We start from the raw sequence: 23,265 nt of genomic DNA, 5'->3' as shown, positions 1-23,265 counted from the left end.
TGTAGTTACATATTATAGATATATATAGATTTTCAAAAGATTTGTGCAAACTTCCACTGCCCAATAGTTCTTGCAATCTCTGCAAAACTCCAGATTAAAAAGAATGTTAAGCTGATACATCCAACAATAGACTCACAATCCTCCCCCGTGCCCAGTGTTTTACATACATGTTTATTTAGGGCATGTTTTAATAAGCGCAGCCCACTACACTACCTACTCTGCGGGTGAGAGGGAAGTCGTCTCACATCCTCAGAGTGAAGCTGCAAACCTTGTACCATAATACAAAGACACAAACCCATGTAACAAGATGTACCCACATCCGGATCCTGCTGAACTTGAGACTTTAGTGACTCTCTCTCTCTCGACCATTGTTTTAGCGAGATCCACATGCTGAAGAGTTCCAAATCCAAACAAATTAGTTGGAAAAGAACAGCCTTTTAATGCGAGCAGCTTCAGAGGATCCTAATAGTTCATGTATTCTCCATTAGATCCCCATATTCTTTAGAAAGCCTATTAGTGAACTTCAATTCAAAATTTATTGCATTTAACACCCATTCAATCTCATTTATCAGGTCCTCAAGCACCCATTTGGCAGAAAACTCAAGAACTTTACCGTCGACTTCGATCATACTGCAGCCAGGTGCAGTTTTCTTTATCCCACGCTCTTTCATAAAACCTCTAACCTTTTTCACATCTTCAAACCTATTAGCCCTAGCATATATATCAGAAAGAATAATATAATATGCATGATTGAGAGGATCCAAACCAATGAGTTGAGCTGCCGCTCGCTCTCCTGCTTCAACATTTCCATGCATTCGACAAGCACCAAGTAATGCCCCCCAAACATACACATCCGGCTCCATTGGCATGCTTTGTATGAGCCGTTCGGCTTCTCCGAAAAGCCCTGCTCGGCCCAGCAAGTCGACCATGCAGGCATAATGCTGAGGTTGCGGCTCAATAGAGTAAACGCGTTTCATCACATCAAAGCACCAGCGACCTCTTTCAACGAAGCCAGAGTGTGCGCATGCACTTAGAAGCGCACCGAAGGTCACATGGTTGAACTTCAACCCATTCCTCTCCATGTCCTTCAAGAGGCCAAAAGCCTCTTCTCCTAGGCCATGCGCGGCATAAGCCGAGATCATCGCTGTCCAAGCCAAAACATCTTTCTTGGGCATTTCATCAAACACCGCAATAGCTCTCTCCATGCACCCACATTTCCCATACATGTCTATCAGAGCAGTCCCGACAACGACATCAAACTCCAGTTTATGCTTCTTCAAATAGCCGTGCACCCATCTCCCCTGATCCAACGCGCCCAAAGAAGAACACGCCGCGATAACGCTCGCAACCGTAACCTTGTCCGGCCTAGCGCAAGGGCCGCCCGAGAGCTGCATCTCGTGAAACAAATCCAACGCCTCCCTCGCCCGCCCGCCCCGAACAAACCCCGTAATGATCGCATTCCACGTTCTGACGTTCCTCTCCCTCATCTCTGAAAACAGGCGCAGCGCCGAGTCAAGCTCCCCGCACCGCAAGTACCCGGATAAAATCGAATTCCAGGAGACCACGTCTCTGTGAGGCATTTCGTCGAACGCCTTGCAGGCACAGTCGATGCGCCCGCAGGAGGCGTACATAAAGAGCAAAGCATTGCAGACGAAGACGTCGGCCGGGAAGCCGAGTTTGAGGATGTGGGGGTGGAGGGATCGGCCGGAGAGGAGGTCGAGGCGGAGGGAGCAGCTCCTGAGGAGGAAGGGGAAGGTGAGGTGGTCGGGGAGGAGGCCATGGGAGAGCATGCGAGAGTAAAGGGAGAGGGGGTGGAGAGGGGGGGAGGAGGAGCGGATGAGGGCGTTGTAGTTGGAGAGGGAGAGGGAGAGGGAGAGGGAGAGGGAGGGGGAGGGGATGCGGTGGAGGAGGAGGGCGGAAGCGTAGGAGGTGGGGGCGAGAGGGGAGAGGAGGACGCGGAGGAGGAGGGAGGAGGAGGCGGAGTGGGGGAGGTCGGGGGAGGTGACGATGCGGGCGTGGACTTGGCGGAGGTGGTGGAGGGTTCGGGAGCGGTCGATGAGTAGCGCGAGGTCGGCGGCGGGCGCGAGAGCTGGCGCGCGGGAGCGCATCTCATCTTTCGGACCGGGGCGCTCCGCGAGCCCGCAGAAACGCGCGGAAAAACGCTCGGGGCTAAAGGCATAACCGTTCTTTCTTTTCCTAAATAAAATTAGGCCAATTTGTATAAACAAATTTCACCCGTTTTGTAATTTTGTAAAGGGTTAATTACACCATTGATCTCTGGCCTATGCATTATTTTTCACTTGGCTCTCCAACCCCTTCTTCATTTTTTTTTTTTTTTTGACAATCAAGTCTCTAACCTTTTGATTTTATTTTAATTAACTCACCGCCTTCATGTTAGCGTCTACGCGGCATTCTTTTGCATACCAATTTTGGTCTGTAAACTTTACACAGTTTTCACTTTAGTCCCTAAGAATAAAAATTCAAATTTTTAAATTAAATTCAAAATTAACATTTAAATTAAAATTTCAAACTAACTAGAAATTAAAATTTTGAATTTGAATTTAAAGCTACAATTTTGATTTAAAGTTGAATTAAAATTTTGAATTGAAATTCAAATTTTAAGTTTGAATCTTAAATTTGAATTTTTTTTTAATTCAAACTTAAAATTTTTATTTTGATTTTGATATTTGAATTTGCATTTAAAATCAAAATTTTGAAACTAAAATTTAAATATAAAATCTAAATTTGAATTTAAAATCGAATTCGAAGTTTTGATTTTAAATTTTCAATTTGAATTCAAATTTTAATTTTAATTTGAGATTTGATTTCAATTCTAAATTTTAATTTAAACTTCGAATTCAAATTCTCATTTTGAATTTGAAATTCGAAATCAAAGTTTGAAATAAATTAGAATTAGAATTTAAAATGTGAATTTGAATTTAAAATTAAATACAAAATCAGAATTTGGAATTCGAATTTAAATGTGAATCCAAAATCAAAATTTAAATTTAAAATTAAAATGTTAATTAAAAAAATCTTGCTTTGAATTTATAATTTAATTCAAAATATAATTTAAATTTTAAATTTAAATTTATAATATAAAATTTAAATTTAAATTGTATAATTAGTTGGCGCTGACATGTGGCCTCTCCATGACGCTGACATGATGCTGACGTGGCATTTTCTGTCAACTTTAACACTCTTCTAACGGTTGAGACTTAATTGAAATAAAATCAAAAGATTGGGAACTTGATTGCCAAAAACAAAAGGTTAGGGACCAAAGTGAAAAATGGTGTAAAAGTTGGGAACCAATGGTGTAATAAACCCTTTTGTAAAAGTAGACCGTGCCTTTGAATTTTTTATATTCGATCCGGATTTTTAATAAACTAACCAAAATATTCTTATTCCTTTTTCTCTCTTTTTTTTCACGCTCGTTTTTATTTTCATACAGTTCATATTCTTCCGCCATCCCGTTTCTTCCTCTCCTTCTCCTCCCACTTTCTTTCCTTTCTCCTCGTCCACCGCGCCGACGTCAACACGGTGCTCCTCTCTCTTATTTCACCCGCACCTACATCGATGCCGGCTCAGAAATGACACAAATCACGATACGGCGGAATACATGGCTACGAATAGTGACGGCGACAGCGACAAGGGTGCCGTAGGTTTTGACGTTGTAAGGATTGAGATTTTGACAGTGCAACTAAACTTTCTGTTGGCGATGTTTATATGTGTAATTTAATTACATAAGCACCCGTAAAGTTTCAGGAGAAAACGAGTTAAGATGGAGAAGTTACGTGACCAGAACCAATGACTTAAAGTGAATAGTAACTCCGGCTTTTCGGAGGAGCCTTCAAGTAGAGAAGTGTTCTGGTACGCATTGGACTCCGATCATAGCACTCCAGTAGCCCGTTTCGAACAGCTCGACTATTCTGGACCTAATGGCACTGACGGAATTGGATTCTGATGCACGGTTGTCGAGAAAAAGGGGTTTGATTGGTTTTACATATATAAATATATGTGGTTATTGGTGGAAGCAAAGAGGGTTGGTTCGGTCACGAATCGGAGACCAAATCGGACGAAATGAGATGCTAGATTCGATGCCCCAGTCGTGCTAAACGTGATGGCGTAATCTGATCGAAAATTCGACGGACGGATCTTCTGAAATTGCGAGATGTTCGCTAAGGGGTTGAATGGGCAAAATCCGAAACTTCGCGAAAACCCTAATATTTCATGCGTCGTTTCGCGTGATTTTGAACGTCGAGGTGCTTACGTGCATATTGCACGCCCTGGCAGGGGCTGAGGTTTAAATATTTTGTGTTTATCTGCAAAAGTCCACTTATATATAAATTGCATCTAGGGTTTCTTTGCACGAAACCCTAGATCTGGCCGACCTTGTCCCCCAGCTGTGCCCTAACTACTTTCAGCAGGTCCCTGTCCAACCCATGTGCGCACCCCGGCCGCCGGCAGGTGCCCCAGCCGCCGGAAAACTGGAACCCGGCCACCTCTTCTTCATTCTCTTTCAACTAATTCTCCACCCTCTCGACCTTTGGCTTTTGGAAGGCATCCACAGCCTCGGGCCGCTCTTCCCCGGCCGTGATTGGATCCCCGACGCCATCCCCGCCTGTGTAATGGTGCAATTACACCATTAATGGTGTAATGGTTACACCATTAATGGTGTAATGGTGTAATTACACCATTAACGGTGCACGCGGCCCGCGGAGCGGAGTCGCGGGTGGAGCTCCGCCGAGCGCAGCCGGCCGAGGGCCTCCTCGAAGCTCGCCAGCAGCCCGGCGTGGCGCCGGCACTGCCGCGCGGAGCGGAGCGATGTCGTAGCCGAGCCCCCCGACCGACTCGTGGGCCAGCACCTCTCTCTGCGGGGCCCATGACTGCACCACCATGCCCCTCTCCCTGGTCCGGTACGGAAACCCCTCCGGTAGCAGCTTCTCCAGGTCCGGCTCGGGTGGCGGCAAGAAGCGCTTCTCCGGGTCGTCGTTGTCGTCGCTCGGTGGGCTTCTGACCACCCACAAGAACCTGTGCCCGCTTTTCTCGATCCCCTTCGTGAGCTCTTTTAGCTGCGCCGCGGAGAAGCGCCCGACGCTCCCGAAGCAGAGGAACACGATGCTCGCCTTGGGCTGGGAGTTGAGCCACGCGAGGCACTCCTCGCCGCGCCCGCGGGTGCGGTCGCTGGATTTGACGAGCGGGCCGACGCAGTAGACGGGCGGGGTGGGTCGGGGCCGCTCGTGGTCGGGGACGCAGAGCCCCGCGGCGATCAGGGCGTCCACAGCGCGGGGCTCGAGAGAGCGGGAGGTGTTGACGACGATGCCCGCGCAGCGGGCCAGGCGCCGGGAGTGGCCGAGGAAGCCCTCGTAGGCCTCGTCGGCGCGGTCGAGAATGGGGAGGGGCATGTGGTCGGCGGGGAGCGGGGGCACGCCCGGGACGCGCAGCGGCTCCGCGCCGAGCTCTCTGAAGCATTTCGCCGAGCGGGCGTGGAGCACGGGGAGGTGGAGGAACACGGCGAGGGCGGAGGCGCTGGAGGTGAAGAGGAAGTAGGCGGGGAGCGCGAGCTCGGCGGCGACGTCGAGGGCGTTCATGCAGAAGAAGTCGAGGACGAGGGCGCGGGGCGAGGGGGAGAGGGAGCGAAGTCCTGCGTGAGCGGCGAGTGCTGGGGCGGGCGCTCGCCGTCGCCGGCCGCAACCTCGGCCACGAGTTCGAGCGGCTGCCTCGGCCACGNTTTATTCCAAAAGAGTGTAATTTTTATATATAATAGTGCAGTTTTTAATAAAACAGTGCAATTTAAAAAAAAAAACAGTGTAATCTCATTTTAACAGTGCAATTTTATCATCTTTTTTCTTTTTTCTATATTTTTTGATCTTTTTTATAGGAAAAAAAATATTTTTTATTTTTATTTTTTCTTTTTTTTATTTTTTTTCTATAATTTTTTTTTCTCACCATCTCTCCCTTGTTCTTTATCACAACCACCACGACGGAGGCGGAGACGATCTCGCAGTCTCCATTACACCATTACGAAGAAAAAGAAGCAGTCGTCGGAGATCGCGACGGTGGCCGACACCGCACGAGCGAAGCGCCGGGCGGCGCGCGTGACCGCTGCCCTCTACCGGCGTGACGTCCCTGGCTGCGACACCCCGCTCCACCTCGCCGCCCGCCTCCCGCGCGCCCCCACCCTCGTCGCGGCGCTCGCGGTCGTCGGTGCCGACCCCTCCCTGCAAAACGCCGCCAGGTGGACGCCGCTTGGAGAGGCCGGAAGTCGCCGTGGAGCGCCCCGTGCTCTTACAGGAAGAAGAAGAAGAAGAAGAAGAAGAAGAGGGAAAAAAAAAGGTGCTCCAGTAGGAGGAAGAAGAAGAAGAAAAAGAAAAAGTGAAGAAAAAATTGCTCCGCTTGGCCTTCGCTTTTTTTTTTTCGGCGGAAAAAAAAAGAACGAGAGACGAAGAGGAGAGAGAAAGAAGAAAGAGAAAAAATAATAAGGGTATTTTGGTCAGTTTGCTAAAAAAAGCGGACCGAATCTGTAAAAATAAAAAAGATGACCCGATTTTGCAAAGGCCCAAAATAAGTAAATTTTTTATGCAAAAAGGCCAACAAACAATCTACTCTTTTATAATTAATAATACCTCTCCCATTAATTACTCACAGCCAACTCCCGCTCCCCCAAAAAAAACCTCTCTCCTGTCCTCTGTTCTTCATCTAATCACTCTCCTCTCCTCTCTTCTTCGTCTCTCTCCCTTCTTCTCCGGCGACGCTTTTTCTCCGGCGACGCCGGATAAACTCCGGCGAGTTTTTTTCTCTCAGGCGAACCTCCAAGCCAAGGTACTCCCTTTTTTTTCGTACAGATTTCTCTCCCTCCCTCTCTCTTGATTTTTCTCCCTAAACCACTCAGCTCGGATCTCTCTCTTGGCCGGATTCTCTCCGGCGAACCTCTCTCTTGGCCGGATCCGCGCCGGCGGGCTCCGGCTTTGCCGGATCCGGCCTCGGATCCGCCTTTGAGCCAGATCCGGGCACGGATCAGCACCGGCAGGATCCGGCAAAGAAGGATCCTGCCGACTTGGCCGGATCCGGCCCCGGATCCGCCTTTGAGCTGGATCCGGGCTCGGATCAGCGCCGGCGGGATCCGGCAAAGACGGATCCCGCCGGCTTGGTCGGATCTGCATCATGATGATGAACTTAGCAAAATTAAGCTAGAAATTGAGTGGTTGTGGTCGAAGAGGAGGCCATCTCACATGAAGTTTTTGAAAAGTATATACCTGCAAACTCTTGGAAAGGGTCCTAACTTAAATAGAGAATTGGAGATTTTAGCTACCAAGTTTGAATAGAATAGAGAACTGGAGATTTTAGCTACCAAGTTTGGTGCATTATAAGCATTGACTATAATCCAGATCAAAACAAGATAAGAAAGGGTCCTAACTTAACTTGTCATAATATATTTACCCATCTGCTTGGATATAAATATATCTTACTTTAACTAATCAGCATTAACACTCTTGGAATCAAGCTAGTAATAATATCAAACCGTAACGAAAGCACGTGCTAAAGACGCGATTACAAACTAAACTAAGAGGCTTTTGATCTTCATGTTCTTCTTTGGCCTTCGATTAGAAACAAAGTTTAAAGTATATTTAAACCTGGATTAGGGGATTGCATCGGAGATCGGTAACGTTTAGCTTTAAGTCAAATTAATCTAATCCGTGATATGCCGTTGATCAATCAAGTTTGTTAACAAACAGCTAAGGAAGAATTATTCTATGGTTGTCTTATTACCTTTTCTGGGTTCTGAAGCAATCTTGTGCCTTTGCTTTTCTACATTGTAAATGATCTAGGAATTTGTTTTCCAGCAATTATTTTGCGAAATTTATAGTATGAATGTTTCAATTATTTAGTGACTTTTTATATCTTTTTATCTTTTAATACATATTTGTTTACTAGAAATCTGAAAGATGAATTCATCACAAGGAGAACCATCTACCCAAAAAGAAAAAAAAATTAAAGCTACGTGGGATGCAACATTGCTTAAAATTTTTTGCGAAATATGTGTTGAAGAGGTCAATGCCGGGAACCGACCTAATACTCATTTGAATAGAATTGGATGGCAAAATGTGGTTAATAAATTTAGAGAGAAAGCAAATAGAGCTTATGACAAAATACAATTGAAAAATAAATGAGATTCTCTTAGAAGGGATTGGATTTTATGGATGCAATTAGTCGGTAAAGAGACAGGATTAGGATGGAATCATGTAAGGGGTACCATTGATGCCAGTCTTGAATGGTGGGAGGAGAAATTAAAGGTTAGTATAAAATATAATTTTTAGCTTATTCATACTGTATGTTTTATTTACAATATAATGTAACCATATGAATATATGTAGGTACTATCTGAAACTGCAAAGTTTCGTGACACGGGGTTGGAGAATGCTGCACTACGACAAGTTATGTTTTCGAAAACCATTGCTTTAGGTGACACGGCATGGACACCGGCTTTAGGGACAATGCCTCCCGATCCATACCGTTCATGTAATTTAGAGGAAGGTAGTGGAGACTCGGGTGAAGACATCAATGTGGCAACCATAAATCTTGAACCCGGTGATTTTGAGGTTACTCCTTTAAGTGATAAAGGAAAGAAAAGAGTAAGAGAGAGCCGAGAAAAAAAAAAAACAAGAAAGATAAAATTGGGTCAGCTGCTTATATGCAACAACAATTATCATGTATATGCGATGCAGATGTACGGCACGGTGCGTGCCGAGCGAGCTGTGCCGATGCGTGCCGGTCAAAAAAATTCTTGTTTGCCGACACATAATAGTATGACATATTTATTTTCTTTAGCAATAAAATATTCTAACTATTTATTATGTATTTTTATCACATCTTTTGAACTTTATTGAGAAAATAATTACTAATTTAAAAAATAAAGGATTTTGAGCCGTGCCATCGGCATGGGATCTATATCGTGCCGGTATCTTGTTGGCACGGTACGGCTACCGATGGGCACATAAAACCTTGGTTGCAAGTGATCCTACCAGATTAGTACGGTGGGTGAAGCGGCGGTAGAGGTGATGCCTTGTAATTTCATGATAAGCCCGATTCAGAAGGCCTGTGTTGTTCTTTTCTTCAAATGAATTTCCTTTGACTTGTTTACAAGGCAAAAGACACAGCATGGGTATTAGTATATTTGGACCTGGCTTGAAAATGCATTGCCCAAATGCACTCACTTTGATGCTTTAGTGGGCCGAAAAATTTCGAAAGCGCTTTAGAATTTCCTATACTGTGAAATGATGGTAGGAACAACCACTGGAGAAGCATCTGGTGCTATCAAACGGTTGTGCGAACTACGAAGGATGCTTCTCTGGTAGTGGTTTCTGCCACCCTTTTCTAGATTAGGAGGATGAAAGCTTTTAAATGCTTTCTGAAATTAAAACTCTTTTCTAAAGTTATAAAAGTGGGTGCATCACAGCAATGCATTGCTAAACTAGGCCTTAGAAGTAGTCAGAAAGGTCACCAAACTTATAACAATTTGTTTTCTCTTTGATTGTTAACATAAATGTGTAGAACATCTATTCAATCTTTGATATTTAGATATGTAAGTTAATGTGGAGTTAAGTGATTCTTTTAGGACCATTAAGCTGCCCCATGAACAATAAATATGTTCGTCACAAAAGTGTATGTAAAATATGCGATACTTTTCTACCATCCGGCAGTATGATGTTTAAATTGAGCCTTAGCTCTAAATTTGCTAATTCTTTAAGCTTCGATGTGCTAAATTAACATACTTATGCTCGCTTTTGCTTCCGCCTTTCACAGTAGTCACCTCCAGTGGAGCATTTAGCGGACAAAAGATTCTGGTGCTTTTGCTTCAGCAGGAATCAGTAATGAGATTTTGAGGTCCAAAAGCAGAGCTGTAATTTGATGCTCCTACTTTTGCTGCAGAGACAATCTATCAAAGGGATTATAATATAATGCTTCATTGAATAAATGCTCTACTTAGATGTCACTTCATCTAATAGCAAGGCACCCCATAGCAGGGTCAAACCGACCCTAAGCTAAGTATTTGAGAATGCTTCACTATCATATGGAGGATCTCTCTAGCAAAGTAACTGTATAAAATCAAAGTCTGGAACGAAACTTGCAGGACCGATAATTGCTATTTTTATAGGCTAATTAGTTGAATATTCCTATTCTTTTGTTTCCAAGAGCATACACAAGAAATTATGTTCCTATTTACCATAAAATAAATTCTTCAGAAAATATATGCCTTTAGCACTACCAGTTTAGTAGGCATTTGTTAGTTAATTGTCCACATTTTAAGTCATGAGGGAATAGCTTTGGCAATATATCATTACATGATTTCTTTTGAATCATCGAGGCAGTAATACACATCTCTTCTATTATTGCTTATGTATATGTCATAACCTATTGTCACGCCAAATTAGCGACCTTTACATTAATATAGTCTAAAGTACTACTTTGATATATCAAATTGCTATTTGAGTTATGCTGTTGTTTTTGAAGATTGATGAAATGAGACGAGTAAAGGGGAGTGGAGTGGGGCTCTCCTCTGCTGCATAATTGCTGTAATACAGTGGTCATTTGATAGCATGAAATGTCAGCAGTTGACTGGATAGCTTTTGGGCAGTTTAGATGAAGTGGTTGACTGGCTGGTTGCCAGATTAAAAATTTGAAGACTTTTTATCCGACTCTTTAGCTCAATGCTGTTAAATTTTGCTAATTCTAGAGGGGAAGAGTCTCTCAATTCAATGATGCTTAAAGTTGAAGGAAGCTAAAAGGATGTAGTAGATGGAGCACTCTTGGGACTGGAAATTGATGTCATACCGTAAAGAGAGAGAGATCTGAGTCGTCATGGCTAAAACATTCAAATTAGTTTATTTTGTTTCAAAATTTACGTTAGTTACAGAAAGCATGACAAACTTTTTATATATGGAGGCTTTAGGGGATGGATGCACTCAAGCAAGAACTCTCTAATCCAAACAAAGATAATATTTGCTTCTCTACGTAAGTTAGGATTGATGTGATTCTGTATAATCCTCCTGTCTAAATAGTCTAGATTGTATTATCCATGCTCTAGACATCGGAGTCTCAAGTTTGAAAAGTTTTTCTCCAATTTTCTCTTCAGCTCATGCATCCAATTTGGTTAACTTTTTTACATCAGAATACGGCATTTTCATGACTCAAAACCCTAATTAAGTCAAAACCCCTTTTACCAGCACCTACGTCATGAAGTGTGTCAATCATGTAATCAGCCACATAGACCTATCAAGAAGATAAAACAAAGTAATGACTTTGGCCATTCAATCTGGAAGAGAAATTGAAAGCCTGAAATAATAAGGCAATGATTAGGATATTGTATCATTATACCCCTACAATGCTCCTTTTGACTTGAGCTAATGTGTTGGTATAGTGAGGGAGCGACTAGGACACCATTTTCATAGTAAAAATGATATTCTTCATGCTTTCCTTTTCCTAATATATATATAATATGGGATGGATGCTGGTGCATGTTCTAATATCTTCTCTGATTCAAGTTATTAACTTAAATGTGGTTGCAGGGTTGAACTCACATGGCAAGACCTAGGCAGGTCCTATCTCAAGACACATCTCCCAGATCCATGAAATCGAAGGACGGGGATGGGTTATCTAGATGGTCTGATTACCTAAATTTCGAAGAGTCATCACCTTCGACAGCGACCAGTTGGAAGCATGTGGGCACTGATGGGCCTCCAGGGTCTGGAACCACCCAGAAGACTCTACAAATGGAATGGGTGGTCCAACTAACAAAAGTTGCAGAGGGCTTATTAACTAAAATGTACAAATTGAACACTATTCTAGACTACCCAGATCTTGCTTCACATACATTTTCTGATACATTTTGGAAATCTGGCATTATTCCCAACTTTCCGAAAATATGCATACTCCTTTCGAAGAAATTTCCAGAGCATCCAAACAAATTGCAGCTTGAGCGGGTAAGATATGATTCAAGTCTTTAGCGAACTTTCTAATTAATGAATAGTTTTGACATGACAATAGAATTATCTTGCAGGTTGATAAGCTGGCTCTTGACGGTTTGAATGAAAATGCTGAAGGTTATTTTCAAAACCTAGAGCCATGGGTCATGGTATGTAGTGCCTCATTTTCCGTTTTATTGCTAATCTGTTGGTTGTTTGATTGGTACTTTCGCGTTTCTGTTGTACTTGTCCCTTAGTTTCTATTAGTCAACTAAAAGCCATACTACTTTTCCGTCCTCTCGCAACAACTCGTATCTCTTGTCAAAATAGATGGAAGGACTTTATAATGAGGGCGGTTTAATGTATTGTTTATGATTAAATATAAATTATAATACTCTCAGTACTTTCTTTTGGTGATAGATCTGAAATTTGTTTCTGCATAAGGAACTTTGGAGTACAAAAAGCATTGACATATTTTGAAAACCAGTGTGGCAATTGATTCAGTTTAGTTAGGTTTTATGGAATAAAATTAAATAAAATGCTTTTCCCTGCATCCAATTAAAAATAGTCTCGACAACACTTTGACTCTTTCTTTGTATAGTAGTTTAGTTAACTATTGAAAGTTTTGTTAAAACTGTTGGGGCTCTCTTTTGTATGGTAGTTTTGTTAGCTATTGAAAGTTTTGGTAAAACTGCAGGGGCCCATATAGGGTCTGTGTTTGAGTATTATAGGGTACAACCGCTATGTAGAGTTAGAGTTTGACAGATAAGAATATACATATAAATTATATACAATAAGTATCAAAGCTTGTTATGTTAACATAAATATTTCTCCGATAACATCCCTCGCAAGCTGAGCATCTTGTGGCCAGATGTGAAGATTGGTACAAAGTGCAAAACAATGTGAGATGGTCAACGACTTTGTGAAGATGTTTGCAAGTTGTTTTTCAGATGAGATGTAAAATAGAGAAAGGTCACTGTCTTGAACTTTCTCGTAGGAAATGATGTTCAAACTCAGAGGGCTTGATGTGCGCATGCTGGATTGGATTAGTAGTAATACATATAGTACTGAGATTTTCATAGTATATGAAGATAGGGCACCCTAGTGACACATCAAGATCACGAAGAAGGCAACTAATCTAAGTAGTTTAAGTAAGAGTGAAGGCAACAGAACGATGTTTAGTTTTGCAACTTAACTGAAAAATAGTAGGTTGTTTTTTGACGGACGAATAGTAAGGTTAGTAATGTAGGATGGGATATAGAATCCTACATTTTGGTGGGCTCCAAATAAAATTTATAACTATTTGAATGCTTTTTTGATTTTCAAAATTTTTTTATTTTTGAATTTTTTTTCAATTTTTGAGAATTTTCTGAATTAAAAAATTAAAATGTATGAAAATTTATGAAAATTAAAGAAAAATATAGGAAAAATTAAAAAAACTTAAAAGAGAAAAAAAATGAAGAAGATAAGGAAGATAATTAGGGAGTCACTCTTGTAACGGACTTAATCCGGTACTGGACACTCTCTAGGGTGACTCTTTCGTGAAGGAAACTAAAAGATCGGCCGTGCATGAAGGCACCGAATCATCTTTTGTAAATTGAATAATAAACTATACATCATCATCATTATACAAGAGAGGCTTGAGGCCTTATATATAGAGTTTCTAGTCTAATACTATTAAAAATACGAATATGGAAAGAAATCATTAATCCTACTATGTATCAAATTCTAATTAAATCCTAACTAAATCCTGATTTCTAACAAAAAAGAAAATTAAAATACAATTATCCCAATATAGATCTATTCTTAATGGTAATAAAATAGTTCAAATAAAGTAAGAAATATTAGTTCGTTTTGGTTATGAATTCGATATGTAAATCCCATCAAACTAAACCAATGGGTCCGATTAATCGGGCCGCTTGACCCGACAAAGACACAAAAGCCAGAAGTGGAAAGATAAGTGTGAGGGCAACTTGCCTAATTAGCATTAGAATATGCAATAAGAGAGGGATTATTGTAGCTGGAGAATTGGAGGCCATACAATAAGGTGCCACGACTGTAATTGAGAATTGCATTTGACAATCCATAGAGGTGGTAGCTCACAAGGTGCATGTAAGAATTGGGCCACCAATTGACAGCATATGTCAAGCCCCAATTCCACAGCAAAAGCCCACTGAGACGCCAACAGACCCGCTGAACGGACGGAATTTCCCCTGAACCTAGGAGGAAGAAGAGGAAGTTGCTCCACTCCTTTGTTTTCTTCTCCACCAAAGCCTCCTTCTAGCTCCACCCCTTTGAGAGAGAGAGGGAGAGATCCTAGAGAGAGAAAGAGCTCTTTAGGTTTGGTTGTGAGGGAGAGAAATGAGAGAAAGTTCTCATTTACCCCCAATACATATCCCACTTGATGCATAATTGCATTTGGGCCCCTCAACTTTCGTCCCAACACACTGCCCAGACTGGGCCATTATCGGGCACGGGAACCAGTCTCTTTAGTAGGGACCGGTCCCCGAGAGCACCCTTTGCCATCTTCGCGCGCGGGGGACCGGTCTTCCCCTGAGGGACCGGACCTCTTGAGGGACCGGTCTTCTTCTGAGGGACCGGTCCCGGAGAGCATATTTTGTGCAGACTGGCTGTTTGCCATTCCCACGCTTACGGGGACCGGTCTCTCCCCCCAGGGACCGGTCCCCGAGAGCAGAAAATCTGTAGTTTGCAGATTTTCACTCTCATTGCTCTCGAAGACTCCCTACAATGCACTTAATGCCTTTTTGACGCATTCGACCTTTCCGAAGCATTCCAACTTCACACTTTGACCAATTTGGTTAAAGTTCGATAGTTTCTACCGAAGTTTCGGTATATCACACGAGATATGCTTGAATAAAATATTATTTTACATATATTTAAATATATGTTGATTACATGTAATGATATATTGAGATAATCAAGATACCTGAATTATATTAAGGAATATGTTCTGATATAGATTGGCTTGTATAATTGTTCTATATTTCTTCATAAAAAAAGACAATCAATCCTATGAAATGATAATTCAAAAAGCATCAACTAACTGGCATCCAACTTGATCAAATGATGACAATAGATATTTAGTCGCACAAAATAGATAATTAGTCATTCAACATATATGTCTATTCTATTAGGTTCTATTATATAACACAGTAATAAAAGAAAATATGCTAATAATGTAATAGAAGAAAAAAATCATTCTCTATGTCTTTTGTTGATTACTGCTAGGTTGACAAATTGGATGAAAGAAAGTAAAAGAGAAGCGGTAAAGGACTGAAACATAGCTTAATACTGTGCGGAGATAGAACAAGAGAGAGTGCCTTCAACCATCCAAGAGCAAAAAGATAGAAGAAATGATAAATTGAAAAGAGATCGACATTTTTCTCATTCTTTTTCCTTATTTCCAATAGGTTTGGATGTGGGTTTTTCGAAAAATTCTGAGTTCTAATCATTTGACACCAAAAAAGAACCTGGCTATATCCCTCCCATATTCCTCTATATCCCTCTCAAATCCGAGCTGTGTTTGATACATTTTTTTATGTTTTAAAAATGTCAGATACTTCATTTCTGTATCTAACATGTATCGGGCGAGTGTCGGTATCCAATACATGTCCGACATGGGAACGACATGAAATTTGAAGTATCCATGCTTCATATATCAACCCCATATGATGTTTGAATGTAATATCTTAATTCCTATTATAGCCCCATATTTCTTGGTTAAATAGAAATTAATAATTTGTGCATCATATATAAACTGACTAAAAATGAGTTTTCCAAAAGGTACCTTACTATTGCATATCATTTACGAAGATAAAGTAACAAACCATGGTAGTAATTTACATGTTTTAACCAATATAATGCCTTATTCATTAAATGAATAACTAAGCAGATGATGTTTTTTTCTTTCATTTGCCTGTCATCAGCTGTTGCTTGATTTAATGGCATTTCGTGAACAAGCTCTGCGGCTAATCTTGGACTTAAGCAGCACAGTTATAACATTGCTAGTATGCAATCCTTCCCTAGCGCTATACATTGTTTTTACCTTTGTCAACGTTCTGATTGTGAGTCTCTTTCCTTTGCAGCCCCATCAAAATTCTCTAATCCTACATGCTTTTATGGATCTCTTTTGTTCATTTGTCCGAGTAAATCTTTTCTCGGACAAGGTAACCTACCTCTTTCTACATTTCCAGTCTGCCTTTTCTATTATCTTGTAACTTTTTCATACTATTTTACTTAGTAGTTGCTTATTATTCTTCTCTAATTCATTCTTTCTTCAGATACCTAGAAAAATGATCCTGCAGCTGTACAATCTCTTGCACTACATGCTAAAGGGTGGGCGAGATTGTGAGTTTTATCATCGGTAGGATAGCTACTTTGAGTGTACCCTTATACAAATTTACAAGTGGTGTTCTTAGTTCATGCACTTAATTTTCTAATACTTTTTCTTTCCCAAAATTTATCCGTAACTTACTCTTATTGTGTTCTTTAACTGAGATGCTTCTAAAACTTATTTGGAAGGATCTGCGCAATCTCGAAGATAGGATATCCATAGCATTTACTATCTGTGTTACCAAAGGTTCATAGTTTAAGTGATATGGTTAAATGATATGGTTCCTCATTCTGGTGGATATCCATCATATGGTTTTGTAACCTATACTAGCGCTATCATTTTTTTGATCTATTTATTTGAAGTGAATTGGTAGGTTACTTTGTTTCTGGAAAGAGGTGTTTTTGTTTAAGCTAAAAATAGCTGGTTATAAAGGGAATGAAGAGTTATCTTTTACAAATGGGACCATTTACCCGGATTTCTTGGGTTTCTTATGGTCCTCATAGTGGGAAAGGGAGGGCTCATTTTGTTAGACATTTTTGTGGTCTAAAATTGGCTTAGAATAAGTTTTCCTCATCTTGTCACATATGGGGCTGACATAAGAAATCTAAATCATGAAACCTGCAATTTTTTAAAGCAATATTATAATTGTTTGGGTTTGCAACATCTGATCAGCTATACACCATATGACTTGCTGAGCAATAACTATAATTAACACATGGTCGGATCATTCTTACATATTTTCTCTTGTTGAATGATGTATTTTGCAGTTTGATGGCGAACGAGTTCTTTGTAGTGACACCTTTTCTTAATTGGATTACTTTCTTGATTTCCACTTTCTGGCTTTGCAGATTGGTTCAGTTTGTGGACTCGTATGATCCACCTGTGAAAGGGTTGCAAGAGGACCTCAATTTTGTCAGCCCACGGATTGGAGAGGTCATGCTCCTATCCTCTGCTTTTAATTGATACCAAATGTGATGCATATTAAATTTTCTTGAGTATTTGTTTTAGTCACTTTTTTTTCAAATGCCAATTTTGTTTTATGCATTATTTATAGAGCCTTTTTTCCTTTAATTCGAGAAGTATTGTTGCCTTATGCAACTGATAAATTGAGCTCTCATTTTCAGGGTTTATCTAATGTCACTTTTGTCAGATGATTGAAACTTGCTAATAGTTTTGACTCTATAGTAAATTTCAATGCAAGATTCCCATTGGTGATTGAAACCTGAGAAGATCCGTCTGGATGGTTATTAAAGTATGCTTAGTTTATTCATTTGTATAACCAATTGAACTATGAAGAATATCTGCAATCCCCGGAGAAAAAGTGACACAGTTAATGAGTTTTTATACACAATTAGAAGATTAATAGTTTTCAAAGAACTATAAACTACAGGGACATACAAAATGGTGATATTTATGAGGAGGCGATCCATATTTCACCAGGCTGTCGATCCGAAACAGGCAGTAGCCCATTTTTGGTTATTTGTTTGTAGTTTTGAGTTAAAAGCAGCCCTTTGGCAGAAGCTGTCTGTTTTCAAGAAATCAATAGAAATTTGTTGCGTTTCTTTTTCTTTATAGTCATTTTGCATTGTTCAATTACATGGAATAGTCTCACTTGTTTTGGTTTGCCAGTAACTTTTCCACAGGAAAAACTTGACTTGTTACCTTGTGAGAAGCATTTGAAGAGTTTTGGAGGACAAGATATCAATGCTGAATCTCGTTTCTATTTTCATTTCTTTTTCTAATCCACCTCGTTAAATTCCAATTAAATATGCACTAAAAAGCTTTGATAGTGGAGAAATCTTTGGTGGTTTTGAGTGAAACGGCAAACTTTGGATTATGGTATCAGTCTTTTCGTCATTCATCCTCCAAATTGGGAACTAATTCAAACCAAGTCACATGTTGGAATATATTCTATTGAATTGACTAAAACATTTCATTTTGGTGAGGAAAGAACCTTAGCAGAAAGCAAATCCGACCATTTGAGCCTTGTTTGTCCTATGTAACGACCCGACCTGCTAGCAATAATAACTCGTTGGGCCAAAACCACCGGCTCAAAATGCTTAAGCCCAGTTATTATGTCTAGCTTAGTCAAGCTGATATACCCTCACATCTAGTCAAAACTATCCGATGTGGGACTATTGGAGTGTCACAGACTCCCACCGTTTAGGCCCTGACGTCCTTGTTAGCTCTAAACACACACACAGCCCAAGATCACCAGGCGATGTGAGACTTGTCTCACTAGCCTTTGTCATTCCGACCCTGACTTAGCCTGTCAATCACCGACCCTAGCTTAGTCTGTCATTTTGACCCTGGCTCAGCCAAGACTCATCTCACACTTTCGGCTGGTGAACTGTCTCTGATACCAAATGTAATGACCCAATCGACTAGCAATAATAACTCGTTGAACCCAAACACCGGCCCAAAATACTTAAATCCAGTTATTATGTTTAGCCCAATCAAGCTTATATACTATCACATCTAGTTATAACTATCCGATGTGGGACTATTGAGGTGTCACATCCTACAAGCTAGATTTGGCTTATTTTGGGTTAGATGCTATGCTGCCAAGCCTTCGTTATGGTCGTTTTCACTAAAGACAATAGCCTGAGCTTTGTATTGGAACTGGCCTAAACCAATTCATGTTTATCTCAGAGTTTTTGTCACTATGTAGATATTTTGAACTCCATAATAGCTATGTTACTTCTTTATCTTATTATTATGATGTGCTTGAATTGTGAATTTGGAAATATTGTTAGATATTTCGGAAATGTTCTGCGATGGTTGCTTACTTAAATGGTAACACTATAGATCATTTGTGGAAAAGGATGTGATACAGGACTTTTCTTGAATACATATGTAAATCTCTGAAAGACAACCTCTTACACGAGAAACCACCTTAGAGCCTAATGTGTTCCCAAAATCTTTGCTAAATCTACATAATTTTCATGTTAGTTGGCCTTTCTTGAGCAATCTAAAGAAATATTATGCTTCACTTAATGAAATGTAATTTGTGTTAGAGCTTAATGCTCTTACTTGCAATATACTACTGTGCTTCCTTTTTATTTGTGGAGGCTGCATATACTTCAACAATTTGATTTATTTTTGCTGGCTGTATTTCTAGTGGTGGTTTTATGTTGAATTTCTCCTGTATACATTGTCTTATTCTTTTAGGTTTTTTTTTTCCCGAAAATTCTCTCCTCAGGTATTGGAGGCTATAGGACCTGTTATTTTTCTTTCTACGGATACAAAGAAACTAAGAAATGAGGGATTTTTAAGTCCATTTCACCCTCGTTACCCCGACATACTAACAAACTCTGCTCACCCTATGGTATGCTTGTTTCTGAAAGTAATTTAATTGCTTTTAACCTGTTGTAATTTTCTTTCTTTAGTGCGATCATTCATCATTTCCTGTTTCCAGAATCAGATTCTTACTGCATTATTCTTTGTTTCCTTCAGAGGGCTCAGGACCTGGCTAATGTTACGTCATACAGGGAGTGGGTTGTTCTTGGTTATCTTGTTTGCCCTGATGAACTACTCCGTGTTACTAGTATTGACATTGCCATGGTACATCCAGTCTAATCTTTATGTTCATCATTGTAAAAAACCTTTTTTTTTTGTATTGAAACATTTACAAATAGTAGATGGCTAAAATGTCCCGTTAACATAACCAAGTCAGATTTTATAGGGTCGATTATTGTGATTACATTGTACATAATCATATATAGCACATGTGGTGCCAAAATATTAATTGATCTGGAGAGTTTCACAAATTGTTAACTACTAACTGATCATCAAATGGATGGTTCATTAGTGAGATCTTAAGAATCTTTCAAAATATACATGAGCTATTCATGCATAAGCTATGTATGCTTGTCCTTTATGTGTAGCAGCTTTTGTGTCTAGGATTCTAAATCATGTCTTTACACTTAATATCTCTATATTATGTATCTTCATCAGAAGATTGCTATAGGCAGCCATTGCTATATTTTCGGCTGCCACTTTTTCTAACGATGGATAATTTTGGCTTCTTACATGGGCTGTTCTTTTGATTTCAGGTTGTTCTTAAGGAGAATTTGATTCTCCCTTTATTCAGAGATGAGGTAAGGAGTTCTTTCAAGGCTTAGGCCCCGTTTGGTTACCCTTAAAAACGTATACACCGGTAGGAATTTTATCCTATCAAGTGTTTGGAAGAAAAAAAAATACCGTAATTTTTGGAGTATAATAAACTATACTCGAAAAAATGGAGTAAAATTATAATCCACTCTAACCAAAGGAAAAGAATTCCACCATTCTTAGGCAAGATGCATAAGTTCTAACTTTTAAATTTCAACATAGATTTTAAATTTTAAATTTTAAATTTTAAATTTTAAATTTTAAATTTTACAATTTAATTTATATTCAAACTTTTAATTTCAATTTTAAAATTTGAATTTTAAATTTGAAATATCAAAAATTAAAATTTATAATTTCAAAATTTAAATGTCAAATTTTAAATTTTAAATTTTTTAATATTATAAATTCAAATTTTAATTTTCGAATATCAAATTTTAAATTTAAGTTTACAAATAATAAATTTCAAATTTTAAAATTTTTAATTTATAATTTCAATTTTTAATTCTAAATTTTTAATTTTCAAATTTAATTTTTAAATTTCAAATTTCAAATTTCAAATTTAGAATTTCAAATTTCATTTTAAATTTTAGTTTTCAAAATTCAAATTTTAAATTTGAAATATCAAATTTTAAACTTCAAATTTTAAATTTTAAATTTCAAATTTTAATTTTCAAATTTCAAATTTAAATTTTAAATTTTAAATTTTAAATTTCAAATTTCAGACTTTAAATTTTAAAAGTTTTAAATTTTAAATTTTGAATTTCAAATTTGAAATTTCAAATCTCAAATCTCATAGTTCAAATTTCAAGTTTGAACTTTAAATTTTAAATTTATTTTTTAAATTTTAAATTCTAAATTCTAAATTTTAAATTTAAAATTTAAAATTTTTTATTTTAAAATTTTAAATTTGAAAATTATAAATTAAATTTAGATATTTATTTTTTAAATTTTTAATTTTCAAAATTTAAAATTTAAAATTTAAAATTTCACATTTCACATATAAATATTAAATTTTAAATTTCATTGAAATTTGAAATTTGAAATTTTAACTTTTAATTTTAAAATTTAGATAAATCTCGTGAAATTGCATAATGCGTATCCAAACAGTTTAAAAATTAAATCCGTGGAATTTTTTTGGAGTTACAGGATTCCTTATTTCATTTGGACCAAAATCATAGTTTATAAAATCCATGGAGATTTTTTACTGTGCATCCAAACAGGTCCTTACACTTGTCACTTTTTTACTCATCCTGATAGAGCATATTTTGTATTGGTTGTGTAGTTTGTGCTCCTACATGAAGAATATCAACTTTATGTTCTACCGAGGATTGTAGAATCAAAGAAAATGGCCAAATCTGGACGCGCGAAACAAAAGGAAGCAGATTTGGAGTACAATGTTGCAAAGCAAGTCGAAAAAATGTTAAGGTATGCCCTTGTAATCTACTGATGCGCAACAAGTAAAAACTTCAAACACTACTTTTACTTAGTATGTTTTTCATTTTGCTGTCATTTGTTCTCATTGTCTATAACTATATACTAAATTCCGTGGATTTTCCGGTTTCTTAGAGAGCCACGTCAACAATTAAAGTCTCAACCAATCGGAGCTTGCAACATGTCCTAGAAAAATATTGGACACACCCGGTGCACCGTGGGCTGACTCTAAAATACGCATCGAAAAAAAATTCCAATAGTACCAAAAATATTTAAATATTGTATTACATATTTAATATAATATTTTACTTTAAGTTAATAATTATTAGATATTCCTTCTATTATTAGTCGATTACTTGGACGGTCCACGAATGACATGGTGGACTAAATTTAGGCAATAATTACTCTCTTCCCAACAAAACGTAGTGGAGGGAAGGGGAAATTGTTGCTTGGGCCTAATGCACCACCTTATCTTAGACTTTTTAAACTATTCCTTTTTATTCATTTCAGTTTTCAATCTTAACCCTCTATTTATCTAAAGCATTCAAAGATTATTATTATTTTTAAATAAGTGAATGGTTCACCTTGTTTGGGAAAAATATAATATATATGTATTGCATTGCGAAAAAATATAAGTATTGAAAAGGGGGAAGGGGGGAATATAGGTATGAAACACGGTGAACCATTCACCATTCACCGTGTTTGAACACGGTGAATGGTTCACCGTGTTCAATTTAAAACCACGGCGCCACATCAAACACGGTGAATGGTTCACCGTGTTCAATTTAAAACCACGGCGCTGATGTGGCGGCTACGTGGCAAGGATAGGGCCAAATTTGTAATTATAAATTTGATAGGACTATTTGTAAATAATATATTTTGAGGGGGCCAAATGCAAAAAAAGCCCTAAAAGCCTAATATAGATGGTGTCACGCCCGCCCCATCGCACAACAGAGGCTATGTGGGCGCGTGTACGGACCCACTGAATGGACAGAGATTCCCCTATCCGTCCAAAGCGTAAACAAAACCAATACATTGAATTTCATCCAGGAAAAACAACATAATACAGTTTTGCACGAGGGCATATCACAAGAGCGAGAATGTAATTCTAATTATTATAGTCCAAGATGGTATATTCTAAACATTAAATCTGATTTTAGTTTAGTTTAGTTTTTTTTTTTTTTTTTTTTTCACATTGTAACATGAGAATAATCCGCTGGCACTGGATTGATTTTTGTTCTTCGGCTACGTGATATGGTCTTGGTTTTTGAAAAATTTAAAAGTGCAATTTTATTTTTTAGCTGCGTTTTTCTTTTGTGCCGGTAATTTCTAACAAGTCCCACGCGGATAAGTTGATCTCAACGATGCTTGTCGCCTGATAATAAATCCAACGGTTGGAATAAA

At 38.8% G+C, this 23,265-nt stretch overlaps 4 protein-coding genes across 9 annotated transcripts in view; 2 read left to right on the top strand and 2 right to left on the bottom strand.

The window, feature by feature from the left end:
• On the bottom strand, positions 1-2,200 carry LOC109715950 (pentatricopeptide repeat-containing protein At3g62890-like). The gene has a single exon (XM_020241195.1). It carries the CDS (start codon positions 2,106-2,108, stop codon positions 471-473), a length of 1,638 nt encoding a protein of 545 aa, XP_020096784.1. The 5' UTR covers positions 2,109-2,200; the 3' UTR covers positions 1-470.
• On the bottom strand, positions 4,524-7,163 carry LOC109716217 (anthocyanidin 5,3-O-glucosyltransferase-like). The gene is made up of 3 exons (XM_020241548.1): positions 6,827-7,163; positions 4,709-5,716; positions 4,524-4,621 (listed from the first exon to the last, which is right to left on the bottom strand). The coding sequence occupies exons 1-3, from the start codon at positions 7,161-7,163 to the stop codon at positions 4,524-4,526; spliced, it is 1,443 nt and encodes a 480-aa protein (XP_020097137.1).
• Positions 6,649-23,265, top strand: part of LOC109716443 (probable protein NAP1) — a 28,097-nt gene continuing 11,480 nt past the window's right edge. Inside the window, exons 1-13 of one of the 6 annotated variants that reach the window (XM_020241895.1) lie at positions 6,649-6,822; positions 7,936-8,294; positions 8,376-8,535; positions 11,568-11,981; positions 12,059-12,133; positions 15,911-15,991; positions 16,070-16,150; positions 16,265-16,347; positions 17,166-17,250; positions 19,520-19,645; positions 19,774-19,881; positions 20,373-20,417; positions 21,713-21,855. In XM_020241895.1, coding sequence (XP_020097484.1) covers positions 11,580-11,981; positions 12,059-12,133; positions 15,911-15,991; positions 16,070-16,150; positions 16,265-16,347; positions 17,166-17,250; positions 19,520-19,645; positions 19,774-19,881; positions 20,373-20,417; positions 21,713-21,855 — 1,229 coding nt within the window. In that variant the 5' untranslated portion in view covers positions 6,649-6,822; positions 7,936-8,294; positions 8,376-8,535; positions 11,568-11,579. Of the gene's footprint in view, positions 6,823-7,935; positions 8,295-8,375; positions 8,806-9,804; positions 9,886-9,954; positions 11,014-11,567; positions 11,982-12,058; positions 12,134-15,910; positions 15,992-16,069; positions 16,151-16,264; positions 16,348-17,165; positions 17,251-19,519; positions 19,646-19,773; positions 19,882-20,372; positions 20,418-21,712; positions 21,856-23,265 lie in introns of those variants that run through there. The other 5 variants (XM_020241894.1, XM_020241893.1, XM_020241896.1 and 2 more) reach the window with 5 other exon arrangements.
• Positions 8,202-10,569, top strand: LOC109716216. The gene is made up of 3 exons (XM_020241547.1): positions 8,202-8,294; positions 8,376-8,633; positions 10,513-10,569. The coding sequence occupies exons 1-3, from the start codon at positions 8,202-8,204 to the stop codon at positions 10,567-10,569; spliced, it is 408 nt and encodes a 135-aa protein (XP_020097136.1).

This window comes from Ananas comosus, linkage group 10, assembly GCF_001540865.1.
Source record: "Ananas comosus cultivar F153 linkage group 10, ASM154086v1, whole genome shotgun sequence".
Classification (NCBI taxonomy): domain Eukaryota; kingdom Viridiplantae; phylum Streptophyta; class Magnoliopsida; order Poales; family Bromeliaceae; genus Ananas; species Ananas comosus.
Note: the sequence above shows the minus strand (reverse complement) of the source record. Positions and strands in the feature narration are given on the sequence as shown.

Coding starts and splice junctions, on each gene's coding strand:
- LOC109715950 (XM_020241195.1), bottom strand. CDS start 2,108: ATGCGCTCCCGCGCGCCAGCTCTCGCGCCCGCCGCCGACCTCGCGCTA.
- LOC109716217 (XM_020241548.1), bottom strand. CDS start 7,163: ATGCAGATCCGACCAAGCCGGCGGGATCCGTCTTTGCCGGATCCCGCC. Junction 5,717..6,826: donor TCTGTACGAAAAAAAAGGGA/GTACCTTGGCTT, acceptor TGGCCGAGGCAG/CCGCTCGAACTCGTGGCCGA. Junction 4,622..4,708: donor GACTCCGCTCCGCGGGCCGC/GTGCACCGTTAA, acceptor ACCATTACACAG/GCGGGGATGGCGTCGGGGAT.
- LOC109716216 (XM_020241547.1), top strand. CDS start 8,202: ATGCAATTAGTCGGTAAAGAGACAGGATTAGGATGGAATCATGTAAGG. Junction 8,295..8,375: donor GGTGGGAGGAGAAATTAAAG/GTTAGTATAAAA, acceptor GAATATATGTAG/GTACTATCTGAAACTGCAAA. Junction 8,634..10,512: donor GTGATAAAGGAAAGAAAAGA/GTAAGAGAGAGC, acceptor TTGTTTTTGAAG/ATTGATGAAATGAGACGAGT.